Here is a 15632-nt window from a genome sequence, read left to right as displayed (position 1 = left end):
AACACACTGTTGTCATGGAGATGGTTATGATGATGGGGTGTATGGGGAGACCTCTGTCTCAAAGGTGACTTCTCCATGACCTTTGACCTCTCCACAGTGGATGCTGAAACAAATCAGGATGAAGTTGTATGGCAGGGCAGATTTCTCTGAAACTCTATAGAAAAAATAGAGATAATGCTCTAAATTGCTATGAGATCTATCATTTTTGGCTCCTAAAACACAGGGCTTTCAAGCTGGGGAGCAGAGTTCATGTCCCGGAAGAAGTTAAAGAGAAAACACAAAACTTTCACCCAGGAAACAGGTGATCATGTCCTGAAGAAGTTAAGGAGAAAACACAAGACTTTCACCCAGGAAATGGGTGTTCATGTCCTGGAAGAAGTTAAGGAGAAAACACAAGACTTTCACCCAGGAAATGGGTGTTCATGTCCTGGAAGAAGTTAAGGAGAAAACACAAGACTTTCATCCAGGAAACAGGTGTTCATGTCCTGGAAGAAGTTAAGGAGAAAACACAAAACTTTCACCCAGGAAACAGGTGATCATGTCCTGAAGAAGTTAAGGAGAAAACACAAGACTTTCACCCAGGAAATGGGTGATCATGTCCTGAAGAAGTTAAGGAGAAAACACAAGACTTTCACCCAGGAAATGGGTGTTCATGTCCTGGAAGAAGTTAAGGAGAAAACACAAGACTTTCACCCAGGAAACAGGTGTTCATGTCCTGGAAGAAGTTAAGGAGAAAACACAAGACTTTCACCCAGGAAAAGGGTGTTCATGTCCTGGAAAAAGTTAAGGAGAAAACACAAGACTTTCACCCAGGAAACAGGTGTTCATGTCCTGGAAGAAGTTAAGGAGAAAACACAAGACTTTCACCCAGGAAATGGGTGTTCATGTCCCGGGAGTAATACTCATGGAGATTGCTGTTTTAACCAAAACCACAATATTTTTTTCCTCTCGGTGCTCTGTGCCCAGCTCCAAGTCACCTTTTCTCAGCTAAATTTACCTGTAAAGATTGCTAAACATAACTGTCATGTAACCGGTTGTCAAACGACCGGTCACATGATTTCCTAAGATATTAAATGAATTGTTGGGCATAAGTTTTCGTACAGTACAACTGTACAACAAACTGTTTGAACCCCTCCCCTCTGGCAGGAGGCTGCAGTCCATCAGAACCAAAACCTCACGCCATAAAAACAGTTTCTTCCCCTCTGCAGTCAGCCTCATTGCCAAGGCCCCCGGACCCCCACTGACATTGAATCTAATCTGACATCCTGTCCTTTGCACATTCTATATATCTTGAACATTTGCACATCTTGCACTAATCCATGCCTCTTTTTCTTCTTCTTAATGTTAAATAGTATGTGTTATTTGTATTTTATTGGTTTATTTGTTTATGTATGCACCAACAACCATGGCAAATTCCTAGTAAGTGCTGTTTTCTGATTCTGATTCTGATGTGAATGAGTGCAGGTAACATACTGGAGAATAAAAGTGGGCCCAGTACTGAGCCTTGCGGGACGTAAGTGAGATCTGCTAATGAGTACTGTGTGTTTCTGATGGATCATAAAAACTCATCAGTGAGCCTCCCTGTTGCACCATGAACACACACAATGTACTTTATTCTGACTGAATCCCCCACACACTGTACTGCGGCCACACATACTCACCAATGCACAAAATGTTGATTAATCCGCTGCTGAAAATATTCCCTAAAAAAGGTCTCTATTTCTTTATAGATTTTTTTGGGGACATTTAATGGATAGGACAGTTGTAGACAGGAAAGTGGGGAGAGAGAAGGGAAGACATGCAGCAAAGGGCCACATGTCGAACTTGAACCCTGGGCTGCTGCAGTAAGGATTGAGCCTTGGTACATGGGGTGCACGCTCTACCAGGTGAGCTACCAGGGTGCCCCCCTCCTGTTTGTTTGATAAAAACATTGAGATATAAAGTCATAAATATAATTCTTTCTGATCCCATTCCTGACCTGGACTGGCACACAGCCAGGACAACATAGCCTGTAAGCTCACTCATTGATGGACGGACGGTGTGGGACAGGGCTGTCCTAACAGCGCCTACTTTTGGCTTGATTGTTTTTTGGCATTTAAACTTTTATTAAACAGTCCACAGTGAAGAGGCCGGCAGGAAACCAGGGAAGTAACAGTATGAGCAACAGCAGTGGACCGCCGCTGGAACCATTCAGCTGCACATAACACCCTTTCAATGTTCACCTTTTCACATGCTGACATTTCCAAAAAAAAAGTTTGTTTGTTTGTTACACTCATGGCAAAACCTTTCTAATGGTAACATCCAAGTCTTGTCTACCTTTCTATTTCTTATATTTGGGGGCAAAAAACACCAATAAACCCTTTTCCACTTGATGTCAATTGCTCTGCCTCTTTCTGTTGTTTCTATTGTTGTTTATTTTTTTATTTTTTTATTTTTATTTTTATTTTTTGCTGCTTTTAAATGTCTTATGTATCCCTGTACGGTGTCCTTGAGTGCCAAGAAAGGCACCTTTAAATACAATTTATTATTGTTATTATTATTTGTAAACTATCAAGTCCACAGTTATAAAGTTTAATAACTCGTTAGTAAACTATCAAGAGGTCCATTAGCTGGAGGATGGTTTTCCCCTACCTGGCAATCCAAAATTTGTATCCTTCTTACAAATGACTTAATATGACATAAATGATTTATTAAAACTACTTGTTACAACGTATACACTCTTCATAACGGGTAGTTTATCAGAAGCAATATCATGTGTTTGTGATAGTTAAACAAAAACACTAACCAGAAAATGTTGGATTGAATCGTTAGAATTGATGGTTAGAGTTAGTGGACGGATAGCGTGGACGGTAAGCGTTAGTGCACGGTTAGAGTTGATGGTTAGCATTAGTGGATGGTTGAGTGGACGTTAGAGTGGCCGGTTGGAGTGGACAGTAACCGTTAGTGGACAGTTGGAGTGGACGTTAGAGTGGACGGTGGTTGTTAGTGGACAGTAACCTTTAGTGGACAGTTGGAGTGGACGTTAGAGTGGACGGTAACTGTTAGTGGACAGTTACCTTTAGTGGACAGTTGGAGTGGACGTTTGAGTGGACGGTAACTGTTAGTGGACAGTAACCTTTAGTGGACAGTTGGAGTGGACGTTAGAGTGGACGGTAACCGTTAGTGGACAGTTGGAGTGGACGTTAGAGTGGACGGTAACTGTTAGTGGACAGTAACCTTTAGTGGACAGTTGGAGTGGATGTTTGAGTGGACGGTAACTGTTAGTGGACAGTAACCTTTAGTGGACAGTTGGAGTGGACGTTAGAGTGGACAGTAACCGTTAGTGGACAGTTGGAGTGGACGTTAGAGTGGACAGTAACCGTTAGTGGACAGTTGGAGTGGACGTTAGAGTGGACGGTAACCGTTAGTGGACAGTTGGAGTGGACGTTAGAGTGGACGGTAACCTTTAGTGGACAGTTGGAGTGGACGTTAGAGTGGACGGTAACCGTTAGTGGACAGTAACCGTTAGTGGACAGTTAGAGTGGACGTTAGAGTGGACGGTAACCGTTAGTGGACAGTTGGAGTGGACGTTAGAGTGGACAGTAACCGTTAGTGGACAGTTGGAGTGGACGTTAGAGTGGACGGTAACCGTTAGTGGACAGTTGGAGCGGACGTTAGAGTGGACAGTAACCGTTAGTGGACAGTAACCGTTAGTGGACAGTTGGAGTGGACGTTAGAGTGGACGGTAACCGTTAGTGGACAGTTGGAGTGGACGTTAGAGTGGACGGTAACTGTTAGTGGACAGTAACCTTTAGTGGACAGTTGGAGTGGACGTTAGAGTGGACGGTAACCGTTAGTGGACAGTTGGAGTGGACGTTTGAGTGGACGGTAACTGTTAGTGGACAGTAACCGTTAGTGGACAGTTGGAGTGGACGTTAGAGTGGACGGTAACCGTTAGTGGACAGTTGGAGTGGACGTTAGAGTGGACGGTGGTTGTTAGTGGACAGTAACCTTTAGTGGACAGTTGGAGTGGACGTTAGAGTGGACAGTAACCTTTAGTCGACAGTTGGAGTGGACGTTAGAGTGGACGGTGGTTGTTAGTGGACAGTAACCTTTAGTGGACAGTTGGAGTGGACGTTAGAGTGGACAGTAACCGTTAGTGGACAGTTGGAGTGGACGTTAGAGTGGACGGTAACCGTTAGTGGACAGTTGGAGCGGACGTTAGAGTGGACGGTAACCGTTAGTGGACAGTAACCGTTAGTGGACAGTTGGAGTGGACGTTAGAGTGGACGGTAACCGTTAGTGGACAGTTGGAGTGGACGTTAGAGTGGACGGTAACTGTTAGTGGACAGTAACCTTTAGTGGACAGTTGGAGTGGACGTTAGAGTGGACGGTAACCGTTAGTGGACAGTTGGAGTGGACGTTTGAGTGGACGGTAACTGTTAGTGGACAGTAACCGTTAGTGGACAGTTGGAGTGGACGTTAGAGTGGACGGTAACCGTTAGTGGACAGTTGGAGTGGACGTTAGAGTGGACGGTGGTTGTTAGTGGACAGTAACCTTTAGTGGACAGTTGGAGTGGACGTTAGAGTGGACAGTAACCTTTAGTCGACAGTTGGAGTGGACGTTAGAGTGGACAGTAACCGTTAGTGGACAGTAACCTTTAGTGGACAGTTGGAGTGGACGTTAGAGTGGACAGTAACCGTTAGTGGACAGTTAGAGTGGACGTTAGAGTGGACGGTAACCGTTAGTGGACAGTTAGAGTGGACGTTAGAGTGGACGGTAACCGTTAGTGGACAGTTAGAGTGGACGTTAGCGTGGACGTAACCGTTAGTGGACAGTTGGAGTGGACGTTAGAGTGGACGGTAACCGTTAGTGGACAGTAACCGTTAGTGGACAGTTGGAGTGGACGTTAGAGTGGACGGTAACCGTTAGTGGACAGTTGGAGTGGACGTTAGAGTGGACGGTAACCTTTAGTGGACAGTTGGAGTGGACGTTAGAGTGGACGGTAACCGTTAGTGGACAGTAACCGTTAGTGGACAGTTGGAGTGGACGTTAGAGTGGATGGTAACCGTTAGTGGACAGTTGGAGTGGACGTTAGAGTGGACGGTAACTGTTAGTGGACAGTAACCGTTAGTGGACAGTTGGAGTGGACGTTAGAGTGGACAGTAACCTTTAGTGGACAGTTGGAGTGGACGTTAGAGTGGACGGTAACCGTTAGTGGACAGTAACCGTTAGTGGACAGTTGGAGTGGACGTTAGAGTGGACGGTAACCGTTAGTGGACAGTTGGAGTGGACGTTAGAGTGGACGGTAACTGTTAGTGGACAGTAACCGTTAGTGGACAGTTGGAGTGGACGTTAGAGTGGACGGTAACCGTTAGTGGACAGTAACCGTTAGTGGACAGTTGGAGTGGACGTTAGAGTGGACAGTAACCGTTAGTGGACAGTTGGGTGGACGTTAGAGTGGACGGTAACTGTTAGTGGACAGTAACCGTTAGTGGACAGTTGGAGTGGACGTTAGAGTGGACGGTAACCGTTAGTGGACAGTAACCGTTAGTGGACAGTTGGAGTGGACGTTAGAGTGGACAGTAACCGTTAGTGGACAGTTGGAGTGGACGTTAGAGTGGACGGTAACTGTTAGTGGACAGTAACCGTTAGTGGACAGTTGGAGTGGACGTTAGAGTGGACGGTAACCGTTAGTGGACAGTAACCGTTAGTGGACAGTTGGAGTGGACGTTAGAGTGGACAGTAACTGTTAGTGGACAGTAACCTTTAGTGGACAGTTGGAGTGGACGTTTTAGTGGACGGTAACTGTTAGTGGACAGTAACCGTTAGTGGACAGTTGGAGTGGACGTTAGAGTGGACGGTAACCGTTAGTGGACAGTTGGAGTGGACGTTAGAGTGGACGGTAACCGTTAGTGGACAGTTGGAGTGGACGTTAGAGTGGACGGTAACCGTTAGTGGACAGTTGGAGTGGACGTTAGAGTGGACGGTAACCGTTAGTGGACAGTTGGAGTGGACGTTAGAGTGGACGGTAACCGTTAGTGGACAGTTGGCGGCAGAGCTGCAGCAGGATGCAGAGCTGGGCTTGAACAAAGCTGCCCTTCAGAGCGCTGTTGAGATGCTTCCAGATAAACTCATGCACAATACACGTCAATGTCCTCTAGACGCTCTCATCGTTATCATTAACATGTCTTATTAGAATGTAAGGCCTAGTCCAATTAAAAGAATAAAAAAACCTACTGTCTGCAAACAAACTGCAATCAATTATCATAAAAGCTAATGTGCCTGGATGTGTCCTGTTTGACAGTTCACTGCAGCTGTGGTTCTAAACCAAACATGCTCATAGTTCATCTTCATCAATCTGTGTTGACTTTGTAGGAGAGACACATTCAGTTATACTTTGTGTCATAAAGATAAAAAGATAAATCATCATCCTCCTCTGTCTGATGGCGTCCCCTCAGTTAGAGCTGAGCTGTCCTTGGATCCGAGCCAGCGTCTCAGCACGTCACACGTCAGCCTGCTGCGGACGCAGCCAAGCTGCTTGTCAAAGACCCGTAACAGTGTCCACACTGTTAGAAAGGGTGAATAGAGTAGAATAGAATAGAATAGAAACGAATGAATGGATGAATTGAATGAATGGACATGCCAAAGAACAGGTGTCTATGTCTCTAGCCGTGCACGAGCCGTTCTTGCATCCGTGCACGGTTGAACGCCAAGCTCCTTCGAAGAAGTGTGATGAGAGCAGCTCATTGGCAAACGCACATCGATAAAAACACTATGAATGAAATCTCAATTTAAAGTTGGTTTTATTATATTGTTATATCGTTCCCCTAGCAGCCACACTACATTATTTGGCAATACACACGGAAATCTCAAATTACCTAAGGGGTGGGGGTGGGGGGGGTTGGGTGGGGTGGGGGAGGAGATGGAGGGGGGGGCCCGCAGGGGAACGGCTGTTTAAATACAGGCAGGTGAGAGTGCAGGTGCAGCAGATCCTGGATCACTCTCAACTGAGCAGTCGGAACAGGTAAGACACTCTCAATAGTTCAACTGCGGGGGAATCCCCATAACTGTTGTGTAACTGCAGTCAAGTCATTTTTATTTCTGTATTTATCAAGTCTGTGATTCTGATCCCAACCATACATTATTCTGTAATAACTTTCAACAACTAGGAAAGAACTTGTTAATGTAGGCAGAAATGTACACCACATTCCAACAGCTCTTCCAACGACTGGATTCTTTCTTTCTTTCTCTTCACTTGTTTCTGGTCTGGCGAGAATGCCAACCAAATTTGTTTTCCGTAGGAGGAAGTGCTGAAGGATACAGGTCAACCCTGTTCCTCCTAAGAGGGAAGGGAAAGTTTACCTTTCTCGCATTCCTGCCAAATGTGACGTCATTTGATACTGTTCCTTCATTGGTCACAGAGTTTGAACATTTATTCTGTTCCTCATGTTCCAGTGAGTCTACAAAGATGATCAAAGCGGCATTGTCGGCGCTCCTGGTCCTGGTGGCCGTGTCCTCCACCTTCGGGAAATACATCCCCAAATCTGGCAAGAGGATCCCTCAGACTCTGTCCCGAGGTCTGTGAGCATCAGCTGCACCTAGCACCTAACAAGTCCAGCGGGTCAGTACTGTCTCTTCTCTCTAACGGCTCTGTGTCTGTGCAGGTTGGGGGGATCAGCTGATCTGGGCTCAGACGTACGAGGAGGCTCTGTACTGGTCCAGGTCACGGTGAGTCCTGTTGAAACACTAATCACGGCAGTGATTAAAGATGATGAATACATGTAATTGAAGCTGATTTGTGTTTTAGAAACAAGCCCCTGATGGTCCTGTTTCACCTGGATGACTGCCCACACAGCCAGGGTAAGGCCCACTCCTGACTTCTCTTATTTCCCTCGTTAGAATCCTCATGCAGAGACAAAGTGTTTCTTCGAATGGGGCGAGGTCTAGCTCATAAAGCGTGCGCCTCATGTAGGCTAAGTCCTCCCCTCTCTCTCTCTCTCTCCCCTTTCCTGTCCATCTTCACTATCTAATGAAAATAAAAGCTTTTCATTGAATTTGAAAAAAAAAAAAACTGTCAGAGGAGCAGCAATCATTTGTTTGCACATTTGCATTGCATTTGTAGAAATGAAAATCTGTTTCTCCTGCAGCTCTGAAGAAGGTTTTCTCTGAGGACAACAAGCTCCAGAAGATGCTGGATGAGGACTTCATCGTACTCAATCTGGTGGTGAGTGACAGGACTTTTTAGTCTGGCTCCACGAGGCGTCTTAAGGGTGCATACCACCCAGTCTGTATACAAGTTTGAGCTGCTTTCAAAAGTATAAAACCTTTAAAAACCTTGTGTTATACCAATGTATAAATACATTTATATATTAATCAGTTAATTAATTAATTATAATGAATTTATTAATATTGGTTTATTTTCCTGTTTGTCTCTATAATGTTAAATATTCACCACGCATCAATTCAAGTTAAAGTTCAGCTTAGTTATTGTTTGCCCAGAGTTTGATAGTCAACTTAAGTGAAAAACTCTCCAGCTGTCATTCTATTGTACTAACTGGGATTGGTGCACAGACAAGTGTGACATCACCTTTTCCAAACGTAGCCCCGCCCACCTAAAGCTAGTGAAGACAGCTGGGACAAAAATACAGTACAAAAGTCAAGAAATCTCTGATGCCAATAATACTAGTGTTGTTCCTGTGTCCCTGTGGGCTCCATGGGGATCAGACAGTAGGTTTTAGGGCCAGTGCTCTGAGCTGGCATGGTTCCCACTGTGATATGTCTGACCATGTGTTGTTCCTTTTCTCGCCTCCAGTATGAAACCACAGACAAACATCTCTCTCCTGATGGACAGTATGTTCCCAGAATCATTTTTGTCGGTAAGAGCTACCCCCTAACACAACTCTTTCTGTTCCCTGTTCACATGCTAAAGGTGCAGTAAGCGATGCCGCGTGAATTAGTTCCGAATCAGTTATTATTTTATTTATTATTTTTTAATTTGTATTCTTCAGTCCTCTTTTGCTGTTTCTCTGCCAACTCGTCTTGTGCTTTGTGGCTCTTGTGCACCTTTATGTTGATTTTTCCATTTACACAGCCAGGGCTGTGAAGGAACACCAGATTTCTTTTCCACGCACACATAAAATAGAGAGAAGAAATTTGCTGAATTTCACAAAAAGTGTATTGGATTAACATCGCTTACTATACCTTTACTCTGCTAACACTTCCTGTTTCCTGCTACAAGTGCTACATCATTGGGCTGAGGCTGAACATTTCAGTTTTCACATAGAAAGCTATTTTTGGTTGTAAGATGCTTTTTGCAAGTTATATTATCCAGCTGGTGCTCAGCCAGTCCTTCTGATGTCTTTACAGACCCCACGATGACGGTGAGGGCCGACATCAACGGTCGCTACAGCAACCGCATGTATGCCTACGAACCCAGCGACGTGGATCTGTGTAAGTGCCACAGCTAACTCATGAGGTCTGTTTGTGTTTATGGAACACTTTATTTATGGAAATGTTTTCGCCTTCCCCCCTTCAGTGAAGCGCAACATGGAGGCGGCTAAGAAGCTCCTGAAGTCTGAGCTGTGAGCGTGAGGACGAGCTCGCCGTGTGGCCCTGCTGACCTGACAGGAAGCTGCTGTTTACACATGACAATACGCACTGGAAAGTTCATTCACTGGTCATCTTTTCTCCTCAAATCCACTTGCTGATTCCTCACTTTGTTATTATTGCTGTGCATCCACAATGTCTTTTAATAAATATGGAACTGTTCATACAAGATAGATAGTCTGCCTTTTCATTCACCAACATACCAAAACATGAATAATATACAAAAGAATGACAGGACTTCAATGTAAAAGCTACTGCTGCTAGAGCTGCTACAAACTGAGAGTCACCATATAAGAGGAGCCTCAGTATATAGAGCTATTTTTCAGTGATATCTGTATTTCCTCAATAAGGCCTGCAGGGCACATTGGTCTCCTACAAGGTTGCCAGTCACTTAGCTGGTTAGCCTGCCTAGTCTATTAGCTAAGGTTTGGGGAAGTTACTGATAGTTAACATAAGTTTAAAACAGTTGTAGTGTCAATATCTGAACATTGTGCTGTTGCTACAGACTCTAGTATGATGTGACAGGAAGCAGTCTGGGCTGCATTCTACCAAAATAGTCTAAATGATAGCAGTACACTATTAAACAGCAGAGTCTATATTAACCATAATTACAACCCATATAAATATCTGTGTCTTTGCGTTCCCCAGCACAGTCTAACTGTGTCTGAGTGCACAGGTGTACAGTGGGGGAGGGGGGTGGGTTTTCATACAAGTACATACTATGTGATGCATTGTTAATAGGAACAAAACAAAACACTCTCAATTGCCTTTTTCTTTTAACCAAGAGCGCCATCTAGTGGGCTCAGAAAATGAATGAAATGGTGGCCATCACTACTGTACATCCAATGTCAAGACTAACCACTTATAACAATTTAATGTAATGGGAACACCTAAACCACCTGTAATATTAGTGATTTAATTATATCAAATACATTTCTGAACTAATGAAGATTGATGCTGCCACCTGGGTTTGAGACCGAGGAAAAGACAGAATAAGTTGAGTGTCATCTGCAAAGCATTACAGCAGTGTTGGCCAATTGAAGCTTTATGAAACTTCATCGTCTTTTTTCCTGAGCCTACTAGACCTAGACTGACCCAGACCGAGGAAAAGTCAGAATAAGTTGAGTGTCATCTGCAAAGCTGTGGTAAAGCCACGTGAGTAAATAACATGACCAAGCACCATGAGCCAAGTTACCAAAGTTAGTTTCTTCCAAACTGTTAATGTTACTACAATCAAACAAAGTTGATGCTTTGCTTTAAAAAGAAAAGGTCACTAAGGAAGTAGTGTTGTGACAAATATTGTGAGAAAGTAACTTGCTGATAATCAGGCACTACTGGTATTTGAACCCAGGATTTCCTGTTTACAAGAAAAGTGCTTTAATCACTAAGCCACTGCGCCTCAAAACCCAGAACAAAGAAATTGGTTCATATCTTAAGATGTTTGATCTGACCCAGTAATGACAAATGGAGGTCTTCATCAACTTGTCAGTTTATTATACAGATTGCACAAGGGGAAAGAGAAAACTTTATTTCTATATTCCTTTAAATTACATCACCTTATCACATTACTTTTTCTATGAAGACATCCACCTGTTCTCTCGGCATTTGACCATGACTACATAACAGCCAATGTCAAGACCAACCACTTATGATAGTTTAATGTAATGTAAAGCTAAATATTGTCTTTATGGTTGATAATTCTGTTGAACAGAGGGTTAAACAAAACACTCTCAATAGCCTTTTCCTTTAAACCAAGAGCGCCATCTAGTGGGCTCAGAAAATTAATGAAATGGTTCAAAAAGCTTTATTTAAGGTCCAATATGTAATATTTGTACTGTAATAAATCCAAAAATGACAGCAATGCCTCATCAGATATTAAGGAAACATGTTAAACTGAAATACTATCTTTTCTGAAAACAATGCTAATGTCAGTATTTTTTCTTTTTGAAATTTACATTCCGTGACGGAATTTATGTTTATGTTTTGATCTGTGTTGTTATCAACTGCCCAGTTTGACAGCCAGGCCGGGTTGCCAGATATACCTGTAAAAACGTAAACCCAGCACGCTACAGCTGTAACGGTAGTACAGCCATGAAAGCAGCAAACAAACGAACAGGATCAACGGAGATAGATTCTACATGACATAAAAAAAAGAAAACAGCATGTTTCTAACAGTTGCGTGACCAGAGACGTAACAACCCCCTGGTAAATATTGGAGATGTATTTGAAAAATGGAGACAGCTTAGAGCCCAAAAGGACGCAGAGTTGGCTTATTTTCTCCTGAACCGGTACGCATTAGCTCCACGCTAATTTATCACAGCTACTAGGGACGGGCATTTTTTGTCATTTCAACATTTGTGTACTCACATTGAATTATATAGCTAGAGTACCCGAGTTGGTTACTCGCAAAAACAATTGAGACAGCCAGTAAAGTGATCCCGACTGGTCCTGGCTAACGCCGCCATGCTAACCCTGCTAACTGTTAACGTTACCGGGAGGACCAGGCATGCAGCCCATGGCTGTTTACAACGTGTAGTTTTGCAGCTGGAGCCGACAACGGTGAGTTATTTTAAGCCACGAGAGGGGGGCTGTAAATCGGAAAGAGAGGACTGTGAGTTTGCAGTGTGTTTAGTGATTGTTGCCGTAATTCTAAACCATTGAAGTGTGTTCCGTCGGCAAGGTAGTGGTATTTTTAGCGTTTCGTATTGTAATTCTAAGCCGAGGAAGTGTGCCTGACTGGCGTGTGGAGAGGACAGTGAGGTTGTTGTGTTTTTAGCGGTTCATACTGTAATTTTAAGCCAAAAAAGTGTGTCTGTCAGTTGGTTACAGAGCTCAGCGTGAGCACGGGCTTTTATGACTGTCAATATAGCCAGCATCTACCGTTGGCTACTCTGCTGTGCTGTGGAGTAATGTCTGGCTATGTGAGACTAGCATCTAACGTTAGCTACTCCGCTGTGCTGTGGAGTAACGTCTGGCTATGTGAGACTAGCATCTAACGTTAGCTACTCTGCTGTGCTGTGGAGTAATGTCTGGCTATGTGAGACTAGCATCTAACGTTAGCTACTCGGCTGTGCTGTGGAGTAACGTCTGGCTATGTGAGAAAAGCGTCTAGCAACATTGTTGTGAATGCTGCGGTCTAAGCCTGGCAACCCCCGTGAACTTTGAGTCTGGGCAGGAGGGGGCGGGGGAGACGACTCTCCAGTATTTTGAATTGGTAGTGCAGTAACAATTTTAACCGCTAGCTGCCAGTATTACATACAATATTACATATTGCACCTTTAAGCTTCATTTGGCCATCACTACATGACAGCCAATGTCAAGACTGACCACTAAAAACAATTTAATGTAATGGGAACACAGCACCACCTGTTACATTAAAGCTTCAATCATATCAAATACATTTCTGAACTAATGAAGATTTATGCTGCCACCTGGGTTTCAGACCGAGGAAAGTGTCATCTGCAAAGCTGTGGTAAAACCATGTGAGTAAATAACATGACCAAGCACCATGAGGTACTTCAGTAGCTAGTAAGGCTACAAGGTTCAGCCGCAAAGGTTAGTATGTTCAGATTTCATCCAAACTGTTAATTTTACTACAATCAAACAAAGTTGACGCTTTGGTTGAAAATGTCGAAAAGGTACAGGTCACTAAGCATGTATTTTTGTGCAGGATTCATTCTACAGCAGCCATGTGTCGTCTCCTACACAAAACATTTTTTTTTTTCATGTTCATAAAGGTGACATTTTCTTTAATTTATGTTTTTGTACTGCAGGTTACAACAGTTACAAAAGTCCGTTGACTTGTTTGTGCATAGTTATATTAATACATTGGTTTTCTTATAACTAAGTTAGCTAATACCATCACTTACTACTTAGTTTAGCATTAATAATTGTGTTTCTCCGCTGACCCACCCTGAGGCTCCCGCTCCTAACAGCGGTATTTCAAGGTAGCTAACGTAACCTTAATGGCAGCCGGTGAAGAAGAGCCAGTCGGCCTCATTTTCCCAGAGCTTGACCCTCCACCTCGGGGAGAATGAGTGTTGGTAAAGTGGTCGGGTTTTGTTTGCGACATTTCCATTACATTGATGCTGTTGTAACGTTACTTTATGTAACAATTAAAAATGTCCGTCAAGTTGTTTGGGCATAACATTATAAATATAAATATTGGTTTGCTAATAGCTAAGGTTAGCTAGCTGATACCACCACTAGCTTACTACTTAGTTTAGCATGTATAATTGTGTTTCTCTACTGACCCCCCCGACGGTCCCGCTACTGACAACGGTGCTTCAATGTAACGAGTGTTACGAGCTGTCGGTTATTCAACTTGCACAGTCCAAGTAATAGTGTGTGTGTGTGTGTGTGTGTGTGTGTGTGTGTGTGTGTGTGTGTGTGTGTGTGTGTATGTGTTAACTGCACGTCCGCTGGTGTGTGTGTGTATGAGTCACTTATATGCGGGAGGATTCTGACATGAAAATGTATCGGAGCAACTAACGTACCAACGTTAGCACAGTTTATAACATTAATGGGAACTCTTTGTTTATCATGTCATTTTCCTAAATGCACTGTCTCCACTCGTGCACACTTAAACAAGCCCTCCATAAATCACAAAGTTTTCATATAAATAAATCAGCGTTCTCAAGGTCGGACTCAAACTGGATTTTTAGCTGTTTGCTTTATGCTTTATTTTGTGTGGTCTTTTAATTATTGAGCCAATGTGCTTGGTTCACCTCACTGATTCTAAATATTTTCATTCATAGGATCCTATTTGAACAGCGTACACAATCAAAGGCTTTATAGTGTTAAGTGTTGCAGACCTGCCAACCTGTATGCATTTTGTGTAGTAGATATGCATTTTGACATTAAAATACGGTGATAAGATTTGTGACTTTACGTAAACTAGTCGAAAATCAGGTGGCTGCTTTGAGTTCACTCGTTGACGTGCAGTAGCCATCTCAGTCTAACACTTAATGTCTAAAACACATAGACAGTATATAAACTGGACCAACAGATCCTGTTGCTCTGGACGGAGACCAGTGAAGGATATTAGAAGCACTTTTCCGGTGAGCGCTGAGCGTTACTGCGCAGCCTCCAACTGAGAGAGATGAAGTAAATGTGACGTGAGCAACCTGCCTGAAAGTTGTAAGTCTTCTGGTAGCTGTGCCAAGAGAAATCTCAGTGAGTGTAGGTATATGTAAGGAGATAAAATGGGCACAAGCTAATTATTGCTAGCTAAAATGCTAGTTAACATTAGTAATTAAACTTAAACAGCTAATGTAAGTCAAAACTGCCTGCAAGCTTCTCCTGTACTATACGGTAATTCCTTTACTGTGCGACAGAAAGTCGCATGGTTATGAAACAATCGTTAGCCTATTTTTACAAAAACTAATGTATGGGATCTATGTAGGGACTAATGTACTGTATGCCCTGAACTTCAGCTACCCTGCTGGCCTTCGTTATACCTTTTGAGGTAATCCAAAAGATTTTCATGGAACTTGATGGAGGGAAACTTTCCAACAAAGCACTCGCTCTAAAAAACAGGCTCTTCCAGTGAAACGCTCAGAGAGACTGCGCCGTCAGCCAAACGGCGTAGTTGTCCCTAAAGGCATCGTTGGTACGGACTAGTACTACTTGTTTGTTTGAATTAACTGGACAGGATTTGCATGGAACTGCATGGAAATAACCTTATGCAAACAAAGCAAAAGTTTGCTCTCTAGAAAACAGGCTCTTTTAATAAAGACTGAGCTGTCAGCGATAAACCAACAGGCATCTTTGGTACTGCTATACCAGATGGACTGCTTTTCCCCTTGTGAAGCCATTATGAAAGCAATTTTAAGAGTTTTCTAAACATTTTTCTCTTTGTGTTTATTCCTCAGGAAAAAAAAATAAACAGGGTTGATTTCAAGGTTGACAAGGTATTTTTTTCCGTCATTTGTGCACAATTTAAAGGGTAACTTTGGGTTTTTCAACCTGGACCCTATTTTTCTATGTTCTTGTTACTGATGGGAACAACAATCTTCGACATTGGTCCAGTATAAAGCGAGAT

The 15632-nt window shown here is 43.2% G+C and overlaps 1 protein-coding gene across 1 annotated transcript; it reads left to right on the top strand.

Moving 5' to 3' along the window:
* Positions 1-6936: 6936 nt before the first annotated feature.
* Positions 6937-9717, top strand: agr2 (anterior gradient 2). The gene is made up of 8 exons (XM_028597938.1): positions 6937-7007; positions 7439-7560; positions 7648-7711; positions 7791-7843; positions 8131-8207; positions 8796-8859; positions 9350-9433; positions 9519-9717. Exons 2-8 carry the CDS (start codon positions 7452-7454, stop codon positions 9566-9568), a joined length of 501 nt encoding a protein of 166 aa, XP_028453739.1. The 5' UTR covers positions 6937-7007; positions 7439-7451; the 3' UTR covers positions 9569-9717.
* The last annotated feature ends 5915 nt before the right edge of the window (positions 9718-15632 follow it).

This window comes from Perca flavescens, chromosome 14 (assembly GCF_004354835.1).
Source record: "Perca flavescens isolate YP-PL-M2 chromosome 14, PFLA_1.0, whole genome shotgun sequence".
NCBI classification, from domain to species: Eukaryota; Metazoa; Chordata; class Actinopteri; order Perciformes; family Percidae; genus Perca; species Perca flavescens.
The sequence above is the reverse complement of the archived record's forward strand: the minus strand, read 5'-3'. Positions and strand labels throughout refer to the sequence as shown.